We start from the raw sequence: 24,329 nt of genomic DNA on the forward strand, positions 1-24,329 counted from the left end.
TAGTCCTGAATATATCACAAACTAACGAAAAATATAGACGTTTTTCAATTCCATTAGTATCATAGGATATTTTTAGATCTCACTGTGAAGAAACCAAAATTAATTTCGAGTCATAGCCTTAAATACGAATGAGCGCGCACCGATGCGCTTATGGTGATGAAGCGGTTAAATCTTTGAATGCGACAGTTGAACTTTTACTACTAAACTACTTTTGAACTAAAACTTTTCCATCTCATTTTGTTGTATATGTTACAGTTGAAGTTTATCTTGGAGTTGTAATATATTTTGACTAGTTGGAATATATTTCATCTAAGCTGATACCAACTACCGTTATAGTTGAAGTGTGTTTTCAGTTGTAATATATATTGACTATTTGGAACATACACATTCCGTCTAACCCGCGTAAGTTGATTCATATGACGAATTAAATTCCAACTGGTCGAAATATATTACAACTGAAAATATAATTCAATTAAAAGTTGTTACCAGGTTAGATGGAGAGGTTAGGTTTTCGTGAATGGTCACTCGATTTGTAAATTGAGTTGCAAAGTCACATTTTTTGTTTTGAACCCATTCTTAGAGTAATAATACGGTAATAATTACCTTTATTCGTAATTTCTAGCAAAATTTAGGGCATTATTGAATTCTTAAACATTCGTAATAACATCAGTTTTGTCAAACCTCAACTGTTATATAACAACTGGTGCACATTCTTGAAAGTGTATCTGCGCTTGTAGAGGTATAATTTACTAGTTGAATTGTATTCGAATATGAATGACCTATAACGCCAGTTGGAATATATTACAACTGAAAATGCACTTCGACTGTGACATATATGTACATATTGATATGTAGCTGGTAGCATACCGAGTAAAATTATAAATAACGTGAAATGCAATGAATAATTTTACACTAATGATTAAAAATACAATTTTATACAGTGGAAGAATTCAGCTTCTGTATTCCCAACCGAATCAGGTATACATATTATGTATGTACCGAATCAGGTATATTATGTTTCTAGATTAGATTATTGGCTAATTTTTAATACTTTTGGTTAGGCTTGGATATTTGTGACTCCAAGTAGATCGTTTTTTATCAGAGTTTGCCAAATTTATCTGATCATTGTTGAAACGGTTCTTCAAAATTGGAAAAAAAGTCATCCTACCTGCTGTCACAAATCTTCTGTATTTAATGTATGTACAATTTGTAAAAATATATGTAAAAGTCTAAATCCATAATTGTCTCAATGGATGAATTAATTGTTAATTTAAAGTTCTGCAGCTTCTTTAAATACAGTGATTTATGTAAGAAAAATGCTGCATTATTTGTAATTAATTGACTAGGAAGGCGCATTGGAGTCAAGCCTTCCTATTATATATCTATGCAAAATAAAATAAAATAAAATGTATGTAAAGGACTCGTCTTTGATACCATGGAGAACAGAGGACATTTAGTGCCGTATTAATGACACTTTATAATGTTTGGCGTACACAAAAAGCTGAAGAACCACAGCAAAAGATACAATTAAGTGGTGATGTAAAAATTAGATATTAATATGTGTTTGCTATTTAAACTTAATTTGGGAGTGACTTCTGTTTTAAACATTAAAAGCAAGCAAACATAGTCCAGTGCGCTTGACATATGTACGTTCCAATTAACGCTCATTTGAGAGCTTTCGCCGTTGGTCGAGTTTTCGCTGCTCGCTTTGTCCCCTTTCCAATTTCGTTCTTTCGCAACTCATTTCCTCTCGTGTGGTCGTTATTTTGGTTTTCTACTCTCCTCACACCTTCCGAGAAGAGAGGACGTGTGTTTGCACAATGGCTTCGGGCTTTTCGCTTACCAGACACAGCCAACTGAAGCCACCTCCAACTGTAAGCGTGTGTGTTTACGTGCTTTTGAATTCGTAAGGTCAGAGTAAATACTGTGAACGGAAACGAAGTTGCAAATGTTATTATTTGTACGATAAAGGACGATTTTTTTATTCAAAATAATTGGCAAAACACTCGAATATAATTAATACCGTATTTTAAACACAAATTCAATTTAAATAGCGTTCGAATGAAGAATAGAGTTAAATTAAAAGATCAAAATATTATCAATATATGTATGTATTATATATGTAAATATATGTATAACAGCAAGTGGAATAATTAAAAAATATGAAATCAATACAAACAATACAATAAATTAAAAATAATATAAAATTTCGTAAGACCCATATCCAAACTTGTAATTAACAGTTTTAAAATTTTCTTATACGAAAAGTTTAGTTGCGATTTATTATTGTTTTATATATGATACGTAATGGCCGGGGTTCCCAACCTTTTGGTACCCTAGAGCGCATTTTAAAATATACCTATTGTTTCTAAGGATATTTAGATAGTATATCACAAAGATGCTCATCGGTTATGGGCTAAATAATTTATCATAAAGATGCATAACGGTTATGGACTAAAATTTTCAACCAATAAATAATAATTAGTTGCAATTCGAATTAAAACATGCATGGTTGAACTTTGTGGATACGTGCCACTCACTGCTTTGTAGTTTCCTTTCAGGTATACTTATGGGTTTTCGGGTTTCAAATTCGAACCATGAAAAATGGGCGGTGGAAGTATAGAATCTGGTCTCAGTGGTGGAACTGGTTTCAAGGATATACCGGTGGTGGTGTTGAAGAATTCTGTTTCGAAGTCTATTTCGAGTGGAACATAGTAAGTGACAGTCGTAATTTCATCCGGTTGTTGTGTTGGTATGTTTGCAGGTGCTTGGGTTGTCTTTTCGGGATTTATTTTAGTGTGAATTTTCTCAGTAGATGGATTATTATGTACCGCAGTATAGCAATTTGAATCACAAGCGCAACAAATTCTTTCAATATACCAGCATACCACATCGCTATAATAAGGTCGATAACACGAATATCTCCTACAAATATGCGGTGTACATGTATGGCGCTTGGTTAATCTTGAATTTTTGATATATTGTTCGTGTGATGTCTGTTTTGGTACATCGAAGATGCTCAGGTAGCTTTTTTCTTCTGGCAAAGATTGAGTTTCACCTGTAAGGGGACGCTTTTGTTCTGTAATATCTGGTATGTTTTGGTCCGTAGTAACTTGTTCTAATTTTTCTGTAGAAACTTCTTCGATATGATCTTCATTGTTATTTCTTGACATTGTGTAAGTATCGCCTATTTGGATTGATACCGAGACTAGTATCGTCAGTAAGAATAGCGGTTTGTAGTTTGGAGACATTTCTGAAATAAATGTAGATTTTTAGTACTATGTATGTAGTTCCAAACAGAATAAGCTACATTATATGAATGATTTATACTAATAATTATTTGTGGAAATGATAAAAATAAAATAAGAAATGTTTCAATTACGAAGAAGTAATTTTTAAATAATAAAAAAAAAATAGAAAATGTTACAATAAATAAAATGTAAAAATACAATAAATAAGAAGTACATACATATGTATATGTATAATATTTGTATATTTTTATATTTAAATATACATATGTATGTATAAGCATTGAAATACATAATCGAATATGAAATCAAATATTATCCAATGTCAATCGAGAGTTATACGAAAGGTTCAATGACTTTCAGTGCCTTGATTCAAATGCAAACATTCAAAACCAAATGGCAGAGGAAATTAAAAGATGCTTTGAACCAGAATAATTAGTAAAAAATTCAAAATACTCATATGTATATGTATAGAAGTCTTGGCCTCAAGATTCTGAAAAATTATTCGGATCATTAAAAAATTTAAATTAATCCACAGGGTTGAGATAACTCATGATATGAAAGAGCTACGTTACAGTTAAAAATAAACATTCTGCCGGGCCTAAAGGTTAAGATAAACGAATCACATGGAGAGGATGACGGCATATCTTGATCTTGACCTTGAATTAACTGAAGAGATGCACATTATAAGTTATGTGCCGTTTCAAAACCTATGATAGGTTATGAGACTAAAAGTGAGAAAAGAATACCGAATGTAGATTAATATATTTATTTGTGACTATAACGGGACATTGACATATCCAAAACGAGACAGGACTATGAATATATGTGCATATAAATAATAATTTTATCATTGATCAAATAGTTTTTATAAAAAATTAAAACAATAGAAAACGACGGAAAATTTAAAACTACAGCCTATTATAGTACATATATATTATTATAGTATATACATACATACGTATAATGCTTTTAAAAAGTGTGTAATACAATAGGTAAAATTTTCAAAAATAATCGACATTTCTATATACAAATGTTACTTACTTGTATGTTTGTGATGGCGTTGAGCTGGTGATATTATCCGCTATCGATTGACCTTCTTTGTTTATAATTTATTTATTTTTATCATTTGCTGCGTCTTGACAGTACTCTCTTTATGTACATGTATGAATATATATAAGGATGTATATAAGTACATATGTATGTATCCACGTATATTCTCCAAAGACGGATCGATGGCGACTGACCGATTTGGTGAAATATGAAAATGTTAATACATTTATATACGTATTACTTTTATCATCTGCGATCGCTTCTCCCTCCATAAGCACGATTCAAGCGTATTTCTAGTCATACAATACTGAGAAATTCAAAATTGCAATCGTCAAATAATTAAATATTTATTACATTATTGTCCGGGGCTCGTAATTTGCGAGCCAAAGCGAGACTAGTCAGTGGGGCGGATGACACGGTTTTGCGTCTTTCGCTCTGATTTTGGTAATATTTGATGTGACATCATGGTGACTAAAATTTGCTATGCTGAATCATTGCGCGAGACGAAAGGCGACTCATTGTCCCATTTCACCCTGTTCATCCCCTTCCATCGTTCGTCCTACCCTTGTTCTCTTTACAAAACTTGCCTGTTTTGGTGTGTATGTTGGATATTTTGCGTAAGGAATTTTTACATCTGTAATATGTGGTATAAAAGTTTTACCACGGGGACTTAAAAGGGGAACGAAATCAACATAGTTTTTTCGTTCTAAGATTGAAAATAAAATATGAAAATTGGTTGTTGGTTTAAATTGTTATTACGTTTGTCAACTATCAGGTGCTTATCCCATCGCATTGAAACTTTTTGTTGATTAATAAAATGCTAATCATGACGTTGTAATTTTTTTTAAATATAAATTATAAATTGTAAGTAAATCTTTTTTGATATTTATTTGGATTTTTTCATTTCCCAATTTACCCAATGAATTGAGGTGAAAATTTTACATGCACATGTGAGCCGTTATATTTGAAAGTGGCGGAAGTCCAATTTTTGCAAAACATCAAGTCCCAGCCAAATACACTGCGGGCCAGATCTTGTGTCTATTAAAAACACAGATTGACCGTCTTTTGTTAGAATTTTCTAATTTTTCTAGTAATTGTTATGTCGGATCCAATAAATCGGTATTCCCTTAAGTTTCTCGCAAATTTGGGTTAGGCCGCAGACACACAGAGAAGCACGCGGTACGTATTTTTTTATAGACAGTTTTGTACATGTAAAAAACGCTGGCACGCATAATTTATGATATGGTACTCGGGCTTCAATCCTTGCATTGACATTGGTTAACAGTAATCGATAACGGTGATTCCCATATTTGCAGAAATGTGGGTGAAACTTGTCGAAAAAAAGAAACTCTTTGCGGTTTTTCACAGCGGGAGGCCAAGAACGTACCCGTGCCGTTCGATTCAATGTGTAATCGCCCTTATTAGCATCTTGAATCTGTTGAATCTTATAAATATTCAATCTACATACTTTGTTATATGTAATGTATTTCTCGTAAATTTGATGTATGTACATATATCAAAAATTTGTTGATTTTTCATATGCAGATGTTTTTATTGTATTCTACATATGCACTGTTATGTTTGAAAATTGTTAGTACTTATGTATAAAAAAATAATCTAACCATTTTTGTCGCCATGGGATAATTTAGTTTATGGGATATGTGATGTATGTATGTACAATATATGTATGCAATAAAAATAATATAAAATATATGACAAATTTTAGAAAATCATATTATTTTCACGGAAGTTGCTTTCATGATTTTCTTCGAAACAATTTGTTGTATCGAATTGAAATTTCAAATACACAACTTTCAACTAGTAATAAGTTTGATTTAACTTAGTAATATGTTGGTGAAAATGTATCAACCGGAAGTAGCAGTTTAATTTTGATTGTATTTTCTTCTAGTATTTTTTTCGGCCGTTTAAATGAGTGCTTCACTAGAAAATAGCAGTATGATTCTCATATCAATATTATATATGTTAATAAATTTGATAAACCGAAGTGGTACATTTGTTTCATAACAAAAATTCAAAAATATTAATATTTATATCCCTAATATATGTATGTACATGCTTACTTAAAGTTGATAAGTTAAAATTCCAGATCTGGAAGTAATAATTTCTTCTAAACAATATTTTATTTTGACTTTTTAAATTATTTACATTTTCTTAATATTTAATACATATCTTTGTAGAAAAATTAGGCAATGAAAAATCATTATGAATAAAATTGGCCAAGTGGAAGTATATTTTTTGTCTTACTGATTGATAGCCCAAAATTTTTGAATTTCCCTGTGTTAGCACTCAAATGAACATTGTATATTGAAAACGCTATTATAGCCGGTATGTGTGAATTTATTACTAACGAATTTCCTTTTTGATACCACTTATATTCCTCAAATATATTTTCTTAATGATTTAGTCATATATGTACATACATATATATTGTACGTAAGAATTATAAAATTATATATTATATATATGTATATAATATAGCTATTCTGTCTGTGTATGTGTGTGTATCTGAGATAACGCTCGCTTTACAATCATTCGACATGCATATGTACGTCACAGCTAACACACTGCCAGCAAAAATGTACAAATATAATAAAGAAAATAACTTTTACAGATACTGTTTGCTACCAATGTTTTCTCTAGGCAAATTAGTCTCTGAACATTTAGCGCCATCTATTGAAAATTTATTTAATTAATTAATTAATCGTTTTGTACCCGATGATATTTCATCGGGTACAACACGTGTACAATATAATAGTCAATAATCGTACGTCAGTGCAATAGTAGATACATCGTATGTATGCATTTAATTATATACATACATATGTACATACATAAAATAAAAGCGTGATACATTTATTATACACAGTTTCTTTATTTATTTCAAATATGTCACACAAAGAATTTCTACATGTAATACATTTCAAAATCCCATATTTAGAAATGCGAACCAAGCTTCATTAATTAGGTTATTTTTGTGCATTAGTAATTATAATTTGCCGAGTACACATAAAATTCGACAGCTTTCATCTCAGATCTTCACAATCCAGATCGTATTGTATTTACACCAACCTTAACCTGGATGATTAAATAATGTACATACATGCAGATATGTACTCATGCTGTTGAAATCCCTATCAGGGCAAACATTCAGATATCTGATAAGATGAGGTCAATTTCCAATTGAAACTTAGGGCTTTTATCTACGTATAATGTTAGAACCGTGGAAAATCGGTGGTAGCGAACTCAAAGCTGGTCTTAAAGGTGGTACTCGGTCCAGCGATATACCAGTAGTTGTATTGAAATGATCGTTAAAAAATTCCATTTGTTTATCGGATGCTGTGTTATTCTCATCTAAGCGTGCGACTACAGCTGTATTTTCTGATGGTGTAGGATTTTCTGATAATAAAGAATCTTCGGGTGGTTGTGTACTAATTTCCGATTTTTTTGGTGGACAGACGCTGTTCTCACAACCCCTCCTTCTGAAGCATTTTTGAATATTCTTTCTAATGGGCTTGCAACAGACGATAGTGGCGTTGACACACTTCAAAGTTTCGTTTTTATTAATATTTGATTCATTTTTATCTCTTTGATGATTTGACGAGTGTTCTTCTTCATTAAAGTTTCTTGAAAGTTTGATTTGGTTTTGTTGGACGTTTCTAGCATTAGTCACGTATATTCGAATTGGGTTTTGATGATTATTTTCGACATGGTCTTCTTGCTTTCGTGTTTTCTGTTCAATATGGTCGTATGGTTCAGCTCTCGAACCAATTATAAATGTGTCTTGCAGTCCAAATGATGCCAAGAATAGAATCATCAGTAATATTGGATACATTTCTGAAAAATTAATAAATATATTATTTGTATGAAATTTATTGATCTAAATATAAGTTTATATTAAATTGAAAGCTCACCTTTAATGATTTTCAGAAGTGTTAAAAATGAAGCAGTGCGAAATGCGATTGCTTATGTGCAAGCATTCGGTTATCACTAACGTCAGTGTACTAATCGACTGTATTTAAACGTGGTTTTAAATTATCATTTTCCTGCTCCCTCCATCGTTGAAAATCTAACATAACATCCTGGGTAAAACCCATGAGTCTTCAAGAGGTCAATGCAAAGCTTTGAACTGTAAGATAAATTTCTAATTTATTTTATTATTAAAAATTTATTTTATTATTCTAATTTCTTTTAGTACGAAAAGTTGTTGATCTGCTTCGACGATATAAGAATATAATTTTAATGTCTTGTATGCGAAACTCGTACACTATTATCAGTACACGTTTTTTATTTCAACGTCAGTAACAGATTCGTAAAAATGTAGTGGATAGGGTTTTGTTCATAGAAATATAAACACATATGTAAGTACGTTAATTATTTATATTTTTTCTTCCTCGTATCTGAATATACTCGGAGAGAATGAATATAAAACAAAAAGAGATACATAATATTACCCAAAGCGTGGACTATCAATTTTTGAAATTTTAATTAGGGTAAAAACTAAGGTACTCTGTAATGTCACTGTGGCTAATATGCTAAAAAACAAAATAAAATAATTGCACTTAATTTAAATAATAATAATAACTTTTATTCCAGACGATAGGGAGAGTAGGGAGAGAATATTGCAATCCCCATCGTCATAAATAATAATACAAATAATACAATAATACAAATTTTGAATGGCGAAACAAAGAAACATAATGTAATGATATAATAATAATGACACAATATATGAATATACAATAACACATTAAACAGTTAATAATAATAATAATAATGAATTTATCAATAATTTTCACTTTCATACGAATAATTTGCACTAATAACAAATACAATATCCGATATCGCACGAAAAACAAAATATTCTAAAAAAATGATTTCTACATTGAATATATTTTTTATTTCATCTACCTACATATATTTTATTTTATTTTATTTTATTTTATTAATTGAAAAATCAACAGACAGGATGTACAGAGATAGGTATAAAAAACACAAAAAGTAAATAAATAATATATGTAACACCCGAGTCCAATAATAGATTTTTACAAAAATGAAAAAGATAAATATAAGGAAAACAAATTAAAAAGTAAAGAATAAAGGCATGACAAAATATGTAGTACATTGCATAATTAAACTATAGTATTAAAATAATTGGAAAAGGTTATAAGATAGAATATAAGAAGAAATTGAAATTTACAAATATAAAAAACAAATGAAAAAGGTAAATACAAAATAAACAAATGAAATGGAAAGGAATGAAAGCTATAATATGATTAAATAGCACATTACATAACTAAACTAAAGTATAAAAATAATGGAAATATTGGAAAAATAGAATAGAAGAAAAAATGAATCAATCGGTCAAGATTCTCTTGATGTTAGACCTGAATTGATGTAGGGAAATACCAAACAGATCAACCTCATTCAGCTCTCCGTTAAACATACGATAAACGCGCTGCAGATAAAAATATTTTTGGGAATTAGTATTGAAAGGATCAAGTGAAAAGAGTGCAACGCGTCTAGGGTATCGAACTGGGATTCTGAAATTAACCTTATTCAGTAAATCAGAACAATCAAGGAAACCATTTATGAGCTTAAAGAAGAATATAGCATCAGAATGTCGTCGCCTGACAGAAAGATTGTTAAAAGAAAGGATTTTTAAAATGTCGGAAACAGTAGAATGGGTATAGGTAGGAAAAAGGTAGCGTAAGGATTTAATAAATTTAAGTTGAACTTTCTCAATACAATTAATATGGGATAAATAAAAAGGTGACCAGATAATTGAGGCAAATTCAAGGTGAGACCTTACAAAGGAAAAATAAAGTAATTTTAGTACGTAAGGATCATTAAAGGGTTTTGTTGAGCGGAGTAGGAATCCAAGAGATTTAAATGCTTTGTTGGTAATAAAAGAAATATGTTCAGAGAAATCTAGTTTATCATTGAGTATTACACCAAGATCCTTAATAGAAGATGACGTGTTAAGGATTGATATATATACGTACGTAGTAACAATGGATGAAGTTTTGTGATTATGTGAAAATATTTTAATATATCTGGATATTGTAATCAACACTTGGGACATTGTTGGACCTCAGTTACTGAAATTAATAAACAAATCTTTAGAAATGGGATCCGTTCAGGATGTATGGAAGGTGTCCACTATTGTACCGGTACCAAAGGTTTCTGGTACAATAGTGGAATAGTGGGTAATTTTAGAGTTAAGTAATTAAGATGTATTTTTTTAATTAGCTTGATAGCTAAGATAATATATAAATAAATAAAATAAAAAATCTGAACTCGAGATTTTGACTAATTCGAACTCGATCACTGATCACGTGTCGAGAATCGATCACTGATCACGTGTCTGGGTATTTTGGGGATTTTTTGAACACCGTTAGTCCTATCGAACTGAAACTTACTATCGGTTACTGAAATTATTATCGATACGACGTAAAGTTGACCGGAAATGTTACCTCCACTTATAGATGTCCTCTTTTTTATATTGTTCTTCAAAACGGATACGTTGTATCAGTGGCGTGCTGTAGAATTCTCCCTGTTTTTATCGCACAGGACTCGGTATCACCTATGTATGTATGTAGTCCTCATGTATTCTGCTGGCGCACACGTAAGTAAAGCTGTGCGATAAAAACGGGGATTTTTCCACGGCAATCCACTTCATTGATTGTACTTTCAAATGACTAAATCCCATAGAGTTTTAGCTAGTTGCACGTTTGTGTCCATAGCCTCCTTTTTTACCTGTAAAACTGAATATGTAACTGTCAAACATTGGATCATATGTTTTATTGGTCATCAAAAAAAGCTTCAAGACCAGCGGCAGCCCGTGGAAAATATTTTTGGGGGTGCTGTTATACATATGTACATATGTGGTGCATGTTATGTAAAAAACAATATTTCATTTATCCACAAGAAACCACAAATCAAAAATGAAATAATGAAGTTTACATGAAATGAACAAAACACAATCCAATTTAAATTATATAGATACATATATGTATTTACGTAAATATAAACTTCATTCTTTTAATTTTTTCTTTAGAAAATAAGTCAATTACGACCTCGTTAAAATTACTAAATGAACTGTCAATTTCATTTATAGTATTTTTATTTTATTTTACATAGATATATACCAGGAAGGCTTGACGCTGAGGAACATGAAATTACAATTAATTAATAAAAGAATTAATCCATTGAGACATCTATGTATTTTAATTTTGTACATAATTTTTACAAATTATATACAAAATAAATACAGAAGATTTGTGACAGTAGGAAAGATGTTTTTTTGCCGATTTTAAGGCACTGCATGGGGTACGTGGTTTTTTTTAGATACTTTTAAACTTGCGAAAAAAATGGGCCGTGCCCTGCACATATTCATGGAACGCCCAGCACGCCCCACCCCAAAATGACCACCTGGAGAGTTTTCGGAAAAATTGTATCCTTGTATTTATCCTTGCTTGACAGTGATCGAAAACGGTGTAACCCATATTTAAAGACATGCAGGAGACCCCCCACAGCAGTGAGCCAAGCACATGATGTGCCGTTCATCACTGTGTGTTTTCGCCCCTATACGTACATACAATCTTCCGATTGTTTATCCGCCTGATCAATTAAGAGGGCTGGACAGCAGCGACTTGTCCATACAAACGTACTATACTTCTCCCTTCCTCAATTATGGCACTAGAGAAATTATTTTTTAATATGCTTTGGATATCCACCATTGGGGTGCATCTATCGTTTTATTTTTTTGATTAATTATTTTTTATAGGAGCTAGAAGCCGCCCAACATCTATAAAATCGCCTCTTTTTTACACCCACGAAACGAGTCCAGCGTGCTTATTTAACGGTAGATTTAAAAAAAAAATACGCCGATAGATGCACAGAAAGTATCTTTCTCATACCGATGATGAAATTTTTTTAAAAATTGGTCCAGCTTTGGAGGAGAAAATAGGAGAATACGAAACCTCGATTTTGTCAATTTAAAATACGTTTTATCTAGTCGAAGCGCAACTGTCGCATTCACTCAATATATATATTTATATATATTGTCGCATTCACTCAATATATATGTACATACACTCAATATATATATATCGAATAAAGGAACGGTAACAAAATTAAGGTTTCGGGTGTACAGCCCTCTTAATATTTCAATCTTTCAATAATTGTACACATAAAAATCATATTAGGATCGATTTTAAATATATCTTGAAGTATACTCTTATTTTTGGTTGGGGACGTTGGGGTGCTGCAGTTCCGCAGTTCCAATGGATCCGCCCCTGTTTAATACTAAAGATTTGTAATCTTCTTCAATTTACCAAACAATTATAATTCAGAAAGGGATGATTTTATAATTTTTAAATTCTTAACATGTTTATTTAAGGTCTGTATTTACATAAATGGTCAGTAACTAATTACCTTACACGGTCAGTAAATTTAATAATTTGTCAATAATATATAAAAATGTATTTATTCGTATTGTAAATGGTTTGTATCCATTGGACAGTATGGTTGTGGTTAGTTAATAATAGGTACTAGTTCACTAGTTAGGCTCAAGTTTCCCGCTGAAAAACCAATTATTCGCTTCGCTGCGACGCTACCACTATATGTCAACAGATGTCTCAAGTGTTACAATCAGTATTCGCGCGCATTCCTGACGTTTATGCATTGAACATTTTTCTTACATGGTGTAAGTTAAGACCATTACATGGTATTTTTATCTTTCCAATCCCAAAACAATTAAATTTATGAAACTTTATAACAAAAATTTAGAAACATGTACATATGTACATACATATATACATAAGACCAATTTTGAATATATATACTTACTGGATAATTTTGTTTATTAGGCCGCTGACCGTTTTTGTATTTAGAGATTAGCCGAAAAATTAGTTGAATTTTCAAAAAAATCATTTTTAAGTTGTCTAATTTTTAATCATGACTGTCACTAATAAAATCAAAAAGTCTTAAATTGTCCACAATTTCCTAATTAATTTGTTTAAATACTTGTAGTACGCATATTATTAAAAATTGTTCTTTTTGATTTAAACTAAAATAATAAGTTTTAAATCGTAAATTGTGTACCACATTTCTTTAAATATATCTTCATTCAATTCAATTTTCAATATTGCAAACTATCCAATTTAAAGTGTATAATATTCACATTAAATTTCCATGTACCAAATGAATACTATCTAAATTATAGTACACTAGTGTTTCTACCCGGCTTCGCTCGGTATTTGTGATATATGTAAACTGCTTAAACATGGCCAATCTAATAGTAAACATTTTATTATACATATTTATTTGAATAGTTTTATTTTATATAAATTTATTTGAATATTCATTTGTTTTTTTTTATTAAATTGACTGTCACGAACAAACAAACATTTATTAATTTATTTACAAATTTGCCATACTGACTTTACAGATTAGCTCCAAGTCGTCACTATGGCTCAACCAGTATTTAACTTTTAATTGTCTGCCACAAAATGATTTAAAGATTAAAAAGTGCGTAAATATATACTGTCTCTTTCGAAATTATATGTATACCAGAATCTGGCGCCCCCCCCCACCGGCACCCTCCGGGGCCTTCGCCCCCAGCGTGAAGGCGCCTTCACCCTCGGCGCCTTCGCCCCCTGTGCCTTCGCCTCCGGGCACTTCGCCTCCGGGGCCTTCGAATCCTTTGAATCGAAAAAAAAATCGAATCGGCGCCTATGAATCGAAAAAAAAATCGAATGTGTTGTTTCAAACCAACCAACCAATGTAACATACATATATGCATAGATACATACATACATATGTATATGCATTCATATATAGAAAGTCTATTTCGAAATTATATATTAGATTCAAGATTTATATATTCCCCCTTTAATTATTATAAATTAGTTAATAATAGTTTTTATAATTAAGATACTTAACATACTAAAATCAATTTTTGAAAATTCCTTCTAAGGTGAGGGCCATCATTTTAATGTGTGTATGTATGTATGTATGTTTTATGTAATTTATACATATGTGTGTAATTTATACATATGTTTATGTTTTATATGTGTGTATGTGTGTACAATGTAGTTTGTAGATTTAGAAAATATTAAGGATACATTTCAAAATGTTTTTATGTTATAATCGTTTATTCATTTTACATTATTTTATTTGTTTCACATAGCACTTCAACAAATGTAATAAAATTATTCAAATGATATCACACAACTAGTATGTATACAACATAAATAAATAATTATAAACAATAAATTAAATCAAATCACATCTTGCAACTAAATTATAAACACTCAAATATAATATATCGCTTAACATTATTAAGAAATAAACATACATACATATATGTAGTATAACAATAAGCAAAATTCTATATTATACTTATCTTTATAAAAAAAAACAGATCTTTATATTGTAGATTATTGAAAATAGGTTTTGAATTTTTTAACCTACATATATACATACATACATTTGTACAAACCTACATACAATATTATAATAAATATATATGTATATTAAAGGAACATACGTTTTAAACAATAAATATCAGAGTTGCCAATGATGCATCATCATTTTTTAGAATAGGACTAAATAGGACTAGCCTCACTTTTTAATATTACTAAATATGACATAGAAAATATGTACGTACATACATACAATATACGCACATATGTATTTATGCGCCGTTATATGTAGTTGTAAATGTCGTAGGTCCACTTTCCTCCATTTCGGGAAATATCTCGCAAAACATTAAATGTAATTAAAAGTAGCGATAAGAATTTGGAATTAAGTAAAACTGAAATAGTGTTTTTGATACTGAAAATTGGACTTCCGTCACTTTCAAATATAGTGGCTCATATAGTACAAAATTTCGAATTGTATTTATAATACTAATACTATTTTAATTGTTGATGCTGGTTTTAATGAAATCTTACATATACATACATATATAAAATAATACCATTTTTTTTAAATATTATTTGATTCGGAAAAAATTAACCTTTAAATATTGAATACTATTGGGATTTTTTTTCAATTGGATATCTTTTGTTGTTTTATGGCTTGGATTAATGAGAAAAAGTATGGTATCCATCGAAATCAACATTTTAAATTAAATTCGATTAACTAATCCAATTACCAGTAAACGCACATATCAATATTTTCTGTTCTAAGAACATGGACGTTCAACGAGATCCGACATTTACTTGGTTCCATTTTTTAAACATGGGTTTTCCATGAACGGTCCTGGACAACCCTTTTGTGTGTAGCACCGGTCGAGGTCTCGAATATTGAGACCTCTGTTGCAACAGAAGATTTTTGCACTATCGCAAGACGAATTTTCTGATGCTTTCGGACTTTGTTCGGGATATACCATAGGTGGGATTTCGTCAGAATTTTCAGGTTTTGCATTTGAACCGTGGAAAATGGTCGGTGGGGGTTTGGAGTTAGGCCTCAAAGGTTTCACTGGCTCCAACGATATACCAGTAAGTGTATTGAAATATTCCTTATCGAAATCAACCTTCAAAACAGGAATATTGTTATTAGGTGACTTTGCATCTTCAACACCCCAGATTTGCTCTTCGGGATAATCGTCCACACCACCGATACGCGGTTTGTCGAAAGATACCTGAGGTTTTTCAGTTTTCGTCAACACCACCCATCGTGGACTCAAACCTACAGAAATCGGAAAATAATAACCCTTCCGCACCCAATTGTACGTTGGTGGGCCTTTAATCTGGTTATTATTCGCCTGTCTGCGCTTCAACGTGTGTAATCCAGTTTCATCATTTGGTACTTCTTGGACATAACCTTCCGGTCTTCCAAAGTTTGCGAGATGATTTGGTCGAAGCCATCTTGGCAATGGCTGAACTTCGGTTTGGCCCGATCTGATCCAACCCGACACCAGAACAACAAATAAAATTAACAATTTAGATTTCGAAGACATTTCTGAAACAATACAAAATGATCATCAGTAAAAAATAACATTATAAATATCGTTATTTTTATAGCTTTAGATGTTTTATCCTTAGCAAACACGCTGAAATAATGAGCCGTACACAATTATAGCGCGAGTAATTGTGTCAAACACGACTCTTATCAGAAGAATAAATTGGTTATGGACATAATACATTAAAGCTTTATTAAACGTATATTAACATATTTAACGCATTGAGATTATAATACGAGAATTATTTGAACTTATATATGTGTTTGAAGAATGACGCATAGCTACGTCAATCTCTCGTAGGTGAGCATTTCGTAAGGATTTTCACCCAGAGAAATCTAATTACATATATATTTTTATAGTTAACTCTATCCCTATGTTTTGTCCCGTGAGTGTAATGTCACGTGAGCGATTTTTCGCATATATTTGTCAATGATGGTGTCACGACTAAACGTTCACGGAACTAACGCTCAACGTCACAACGCGCACGACGTAACGCTCACACGATGAAATACTCATGGACATTATTATATTCACAGATACAATAGTTTGTGATGTGGATAAAGCATTTGGCAACAGATGTATGCCATCTATACGAATTTATAATCGCTTAAAAATAAACCGTATGTATTTATCTTAACTTTATCTAACACGAATGTTCTGTGGTAGAAAATATTGTTCTATTTGACCTTTTTCATTCGGCTATCTCGAAAGGTTAATTTGTCGGCTGCGCATTTTATACCGACGTCCCAAAAGATACAGAAAATAATCGTGGAATGCAAGAGCAAGCATATTTCGAAATGCGTCATTACAAAAGTGGAAATATTAAGTTTCCAAAGATGTAGCAAAAAAAGTAGTTGATTTGTCAAATTTGCTCTAACAATATATTTATATAATTATCATTATATAATTTTTAAAATTTCAAAATGATACGAATTCGTTTAATTTTAAGTACATATTATTATATTATACACAGATTAGCGAATTTTTAACGCTAAATGAATGAGCACCTGAACATTTTTGCACCAAATATTATAAATTTTGATTTCAGCTATGTAAGATTTAAATACGGTCACATATATTGCAATCGCTTTATTGTGATATTTTTTATAATGAAAAGATCTTTCAAAATTAAAAAAAATCAGCTGCACTGCATATTTCGTAGCAATTTTCAACCAAATTAACTCAATTATTAAATGACTATTCAATTAAATCAAGTGAATCTCACTGTGCTAAAAACATTACATTTTTATGCTTGTTTCATCAGAAGAAGAATAACTGTATTAGTGTTAGCAAGTAATCACTTCCTATTATGATTGAGATATATATTTAATTCCGGAAATAAAAAAAATTGTCCAATTGTCATTGCTGAAATTTTGAGATACAACGGTTTTTGTACAACGATTGTATGAGCAATACAAACTTGCTTTTGATATACACTATTAAAAAACGATTTTGGCGACTTTCATTTCAGAGGACCATATTTCAAAACATTGTCGCTGGCATATATACATATGTATGTATGTATGTATGTACATATGTAAAACATATTTCGGACATAAAATCGATTTTGAATTTCTTAGCACTTTTTATTTCCGGTATTCATATTATATAATACGTATGTATGTAATTTATAAATTATTTTTGCTATATCTTTAAGAAGAATTTTAAGTTTAATTGACTTTTACTACGGCACATGCACTTTTTACAATATTAAAAAATATATTAAAGGGAGACACACTATTATAAGTATATATATATATATATATATATATATATATATATATATATATATATATATATATATATATATATATATATTTATATATATATTTATATATTTATATATATATATATATATATATATATATATATATATATATATATATATATATATATATATATATATATATATATTAATAATTACATTTGAATTTAGTTGAAAACTGATACAAAAAATTTCAATACAGCGAAGAGCATTCAAAAATACAACAAGGGAAAGTTTTTGTTCACTCATTACACAATAGATATATGTACGTACATATGTATTATAAAACATGTATATATATTATATATGCATATAGTACTGTATAATCACAATGCATACCATTGAAATGAATAACATTGAAACGTTTCACATCAATACAATCAAACAAAAATTGAACATGTCAAAATATTGAAGGTAAAAGTGATACTCACATATGTATGTATATTTGTTTATGTCACAATAATGTATTCTGGCACTGATAATTAGCTGTCCCTAACCTTATGGTTTTACTGTGGTATCTCTTTGTGTATATGAAATGCGATGCAACACAAAAGGCAATAGTCACGTTAGTCAGTTCGTTTGCAACTGACCGATATGTTGGAGCAAATCAGATTATTATAATAGGTCTTTCGAGCAGAGTCCGTGGAAGGAGAAACCAAGCAGTGGGGCACATTTTTTATGGCTATATTATTGTCTGCATTTTCTGAAAATATTCATGAGTCAAAATTGCAAAATTTCAGACGCTCATCAATATTTATGTATGTATATTATGTACTTTCAGGTATTTTACGTTTTCATCATAATACATATGTTCACAATTCTTTGGAAAATGGACATCATTTTACAATATTATCATTCAGATTATACCTATGTATACATATACATAGACGTCAGCAGATTCTGTGAAAAATCAACTGTGCTTTAGATTAGAGTTCAGACGTTATATTTTCCACACTTTTCTCCAGCGTTCCAGGACGAATCAAGCGGTCTAGGTGTTAGGCACGTTTCAACTTTTGATTGATTTTGGGTAAATTCATTTACGTTTTATAACATATTTCAAAAACAATATTGTGGTAGTTTTAATCAAAATTTGGAAACATTTATTTTTCCAAAGTACATATCTTTTTACAAGCGTATCTATTATTATTATCATTTGTTTAAACCTATTATTATTTCAACTTTATATTTATTTATTTTTTAGAATATTATACACCTACAGATTACAGATTACAGTATGTACCTATACGTACCCAGTATGTACCCAGAGTATGTATATATACTGGGATTAAAAATATGTTTTTCAAATTTAATATTTTACATATGAGCCGTTATAATTGAAAGTGGCACACGTCTACTTTTCTTCATTTCGAGTAAATATCTTGCAAAACATTAAATTTAATGTTTTTATTTTTATAATATTTAATATTGATGGCCTGTAATTAGTTTATTTTTCTTTTTCAAGATTCTGGACATATCGAATTAAAAGTTGTGATAGCAATTTGTGAATTAAGTCAAACACAAATGGTGTTTTTGGAACTGAAAATTGGACTAACGGTACTTTCAAATATAACGGCTCAGATAGTGATTTTTAATTACTGAGTCTAATCTTTAAATATTTTTGGTCAGTTGTTTTAAATAAACGAAAAGTGCATTCAGGTAGAATCAGACAGTAATAAACAATCAGTTATTATATACTATTTTTATTTATTTATTTAGGTAAGAACAGTCACATACAATTGTTTAATAAATATACATAAACAAACAGACTATAAATTTTTACAATCTTATAAATATAGACGCAAAAAACATAAATGGCAATCGAAATTAAAACTATGCATATACTTAATAACTAATTAAAATATGTTGCTTTTCAAAACAAAAACATAAAAACATAAATGAAAGTCGAAATAAAACTATATACATAAAATAACTAATCAAACTATGAAACTAATGCGAAACAAAAAATCACCTAATCTTTTCCTGAAAATAGCCAATGTACGGGAAAATATATCAAGTTCATTCAAAACTTTATTATAATGTAAACAGGACCGTCTGAAAAAGGTATTTTTTGCGTAATTCGTATAAATAGATGGGATATAGAGAGTATGTGTAATGTATACATTTATTGATTGGTAAAATGATCAATTTATTTAAACAGTTGGTTCGTAATTTGTCATATTTAGTTCAAATGTGTCATTACTTACGGATGGATGACTACTCATCGGTGCTATAGTCACAAAAACGGAGCCAAACGACAAAAAATGTGAACTCAGGGGGGGAGGGGGGGTGAACTAGGCAACTGCTTAGTTATTTTTAATAAAACATTATATAGAAGTAATTTAACATCAATGGAGGTACGCTAATGTTCAAAGGTAAAAAAATATATGTACATATGTAATAAAAACCCAAAGTTTTGATGAAGTAGTGTTTCAGTGAAGACGTTCGAGCATTTTTAGAATACTGTTACGGGGACAAGTAGGAGATGGTGTAGAATATTATAGTCACAGATTTTGTCAAATGATTATATTCTTTAATTAGAAGTAAATATAAACGAGATTAATGTACAAGTTTGTATTACAAGTTACTAGTCTCGAAGTGTTAGTTAGGCAGTTTAATCACAAGTGCCTTGTAAGACTGTTTGATCGCAAGTGAGGTTCAATAGATCTAACATGAGCATTTATACACAAAAGAATGATGAAGTTTTTACCAATCCCAGAATTTTGGTAAATAACAAAGTGATTAAGATACAGAACAACATCCGTGTGTAAGACAGTTTTAATATTTGATTTATGTATCCTTTGAGAGTATCGAGACATTATTGAGTAGATACACATTTATCATAGAGATAAATAGTGATAATAATATTTGAGTGTTTACACGTGTCGTGAGACAAAATGCAGCTATAGCAATAAAGATGATTAAAAGTAATACTTTGGATTTCAACAGGTCATTAACTGTGTCGTCTTATATAACAATCATGTTAGAAACTCGTATAAATTATAATAGATAAAAGTTAAGTAGATAGGATTGAACAGAATAGTTGATTGTACAGTTTGGAAGCAATAAATATATTGAAAGTCTCATAAATAAAGAAGGATAACTTTAAGAGATAACATCATAAGTAGTTAAAAATGAAACGGATGTTCAAACTTAAGGTTAAAGGGTATTATACATAAGTATATACATAGGTTGTAAGATCGTACCACATAACAATACATAATAAATATTAATAACTTGATTCACGGATCACTGGTTCAGAAACCCTGGAATATGAATCAAATCTATTTTTAAATTTATGACAACTGCAATTCTTTCATTCGCTGTAAATCCAGACGTATTTTGACACCCCATTCTTATAATGTTATGTGTAATGAAACCCGATTATTGTAAATAATATTTATTTTAAGTACATACTCTAAATATAATATGTATACTTATAGTATTGAAAAATATATGAACTTTAACTATGATTATGAAATACTACGATGTAAATGCTTCGAAACGATTGATAAAGCGAAAATACTACTCAAATGACTAGTATGAATGAATTATTATTGAATGAATGACGCCTACTGACGTCAGTGTTTTACATATGTTCATGGGAGTGTACACGTACATATTTCACATACGTATGTATATTTCTAGATGCTCTGTCCTACTTACATATTACGTAAACTCCTGCCCCTGACCATGACTGTCTCTCATGTGGGTGAGGTTATTGGCAACAATTCAGATGTTATATTGACGATTGATTATTCATTAATTAAGCTTTATATCTTGTCGATAATATTTTTCACACAATTCGTTCTAAAGCTCCATAGATTGTTGTGGAATGCTTTTAGTAGTGCGGCAAAAGGTTAATTCAATCAAGGTAAAAACATTGTATTATCATAATCATAATCTGTAGCTTTTCGCCATTTGTAGCTTTGCTGGATGATGGCCTCTACAACATGTTTTCATTTTGTCTTTGCTTTGGACAACTCTCATCCCACACATTTTGCTAATTTCATCCACCCATCTCCTTACATGGAATTCCTTCCTTCATCATTTTACTTCCTTGCACCATTTTACACTCTCTCGGGTACCGTTCGAGCACTTCCTTTGTTCATCTATCTTCCACTCTTCTAGTTACAAATGACGGGTTGAGGTACCATTTCAAAACCTTTATTTTCAACATTATATCAGTACTAGTGTTTGTGCCGGTTGATTTCAACGGATGGCTTCGGAAACTACTTTGTAATCTTTTTCTTTGAAAAATAATAGTTAATACATCATCAGATAGTAAAATTCTACAAATTTGGGACCATTTCTCTAAAAAGGTTATAAACCAATGTTATGGCACAGTGAAAATACAATTTAATCTGATATTTTTACTTTATCTATGTACGTAGTACCAATAGATGAAGTTTTGTGATCATGCTAAAATTCTAACTCGAGATTTTGAACTCAAAATCGATCACTGATCACGTTTTCATGATCTAGAAAAAATGTGTGTGTGTGTGTATTTTGGGGATATTTTTAACACCGTTAGTCCTATCGAACTTAAACTTAGTATCGGTTACTGAAATTCTTATCGACACGACGTAAATTTTTTTCAAATTTTTAAGTGGACAGGAAATGGTACCTCCCCTTATAGGTGTCCTCTTTTTTTAAGTTTTTGAATTCAATTATCTCCCAAACCACTACCTGAATCGGACTGAATTATTTTTAAATATGATAGAAGTAATAATTTTTATAACCTTAAAATTTTAAATATTTTCTATCTGAACCGGAAGTAGTACTTTTACTCTAGAGAATCGAGGTTTTTTATGTTTTTCTCAGAAACCTTTTGGTTTATTGAAATGAAATTTCATATCTAGAAGTTTAAACTTAATACCAAGTTATTTATAAAATTTAGTATGCATCCGTCAACCGGAAGTGGCAGTTTACTCTTTTTTTAAGATTTTTCTTCCACTATTTTTTTCGACCCCTTAAACATGTGTGTTCGTCACAAAAAAAATCGAGTATAATTTTTGTATCAATGTGATGAAAATAAAAAAAAATATTAAATTTTATAAACCGGAAGTGGGATTATTTTCTCTTAGAAAGGTCGAAAATGTTGTGCCCACTACTCTGTACACACCCCTCAATGTATTAAGCTGAAAATTTATATTTCTATCCTTTATGTACTAACTTAGAACTGATAAGGTTTTGGTCAGAATTCGTAAACCGGAAGTAGTATTTTTTTTAAAAACAATTTTTCATTATTTTATTTTGACCTTTTAAATTATTTTTATTTTCTTGATATTTAATGAGTATAATACTGATAGTAATTTTAAGTAATAAAAAAAATTTGAACAAAATCTGATAACCGGAAGTAGAACTTTTGTCTTGTGCAAGTTTCCATACATTTGCGCTCAATTTGTATCGAAAATGCTGTCATAGTTATTAGTATTTCATAATCTGTCTGTACAGTTCAATATCGAATTTTGTTTTGTTACCTTTTTATATTCCTCAAATACATAGATAAAGTCATGGGTTGGTCACACCCGATTTTTTTTACTTTATCTATGTACGTAGTAACAATAGATGAAGTTTTGTGATCATGCGAAAATTCGAACTCGAGATTTTGACTGATTCGAACTCAGAATCGATTACTGATCACGTTTTCATGATCTAGAAAAAATGTGTGTGTGTGTGTCTGTGTGTGTGTCTGTGTGTGTGTCTGTGTGTGTGTCTGTGTACTTTGGGGATTTTTTTCAACACCGTTAGTCCTATCGAACTGAAACTTTGTATCGGTTACTGAAATTCTTATTGACACTACGTAAATTTTTTTCAAATTTTTAAATTGACCGGAAATGGTACCTCTCCTTATAGGTGTCCTCTTTTTTTTAATTTTTAAGTTTTTGAATTCGATTTCCTCCCAAAGTACTAACTGAATCGGACTGATTTTTTTTTACATGTACTAGAAATAATAATTTTTATAATTTTATATTTTTTAAATATTTTTATCTGAACCGGAAGTAGTACTTTTACTCTAGAGAATCGAGGTTTTTTATGTTTTTCTCAAAAGCCTTTTGATTTATCGAACTGAAATTTCATATCGATCAGTTTAAGCTCAATACCAAGTTATGTATAAAATTTGGTAAGCGTCCGTCGACCGGAAGTGGCAGTTTACTCTTGTTCGATTTGTCTTCCACTATTTTTTTCGACCCCTTAAACATGTGTGGTCTTCACGAAAAAATTCAAGTATAATTCATGTATCAATGTGATTAAAATAAAAAAAAATCAC

At 30.3% G+C, this 24,329-nt stretch overlaps 2 protein-coding genes across 2 annotated transcripts; both read right to left on the reverse strand.

Annotated features, from left to right (window-relative positions):
- Positions 1-2,097: 2,097 nt before the first annotated feature.
- On the reverse strand, positions 2,098-4,523 carry LOC143918851 (uncharacterized). Its single transcript, XM_077440925.1, has 2 exons — positions 4,293-4,523; positions 2,098-3,253 (listed from the first exon to the last, which is right to left on the reverse strand). The coding sequence occupies exon 2, from the start codon at positions 3,249-3,251 to the stop codon at positions 2,568-2,570; it is 684 nt and encodes a 227-aa protein (XP_077297051.1). The 5' UTR covers positions 3,252-3,253; positions 4,293-4,523; the 3' UTR covers positions 2,098-2,567.
- Positions 4,524-14,464: 9,941 nt separating this feature from the next.
- LOC143918962 (uncharacterized) lies at positions 14,465-18,667 on the reverse strand. Its single transcript, XM_077441090.1, has 2 exons — positions 18,490-18,667; positions 14,465-16,292 (listed from the first exon to the last, which is right to left on the reverse strand). The coding sequence occupies exon 2, from the start codon at positions 16,288-16,290 to the stop codon at positions 15,547-15,549; it is 744 nt and encodes a 247-aa protein (XP_077297216.1). The 5' UTR covers positions 16,291-16,292; positions 18,490-18,667; the 3' UTR covers positions 14,465-15,546.
- Positions 18,668-24,329: the final 5,662 nt, after the last annotated feature.

The sequence above is a fragment of the Arctopsyche grandis genome, chromosome 11 (assembly GCF_051622035.1).
Source record: "Arctopsyche grandis isolate Sample6627 chromosome 11, ASM5162203v2, whole genome shotgun sequence".
Taxonomy (NCBI): domain Eukaryota; kingdom Metazoa; phylum Arthropoda; class Insecta; order Trichoptera; family Hydropsychidae; genus Arctopsyche; species Arctopsyche grandis.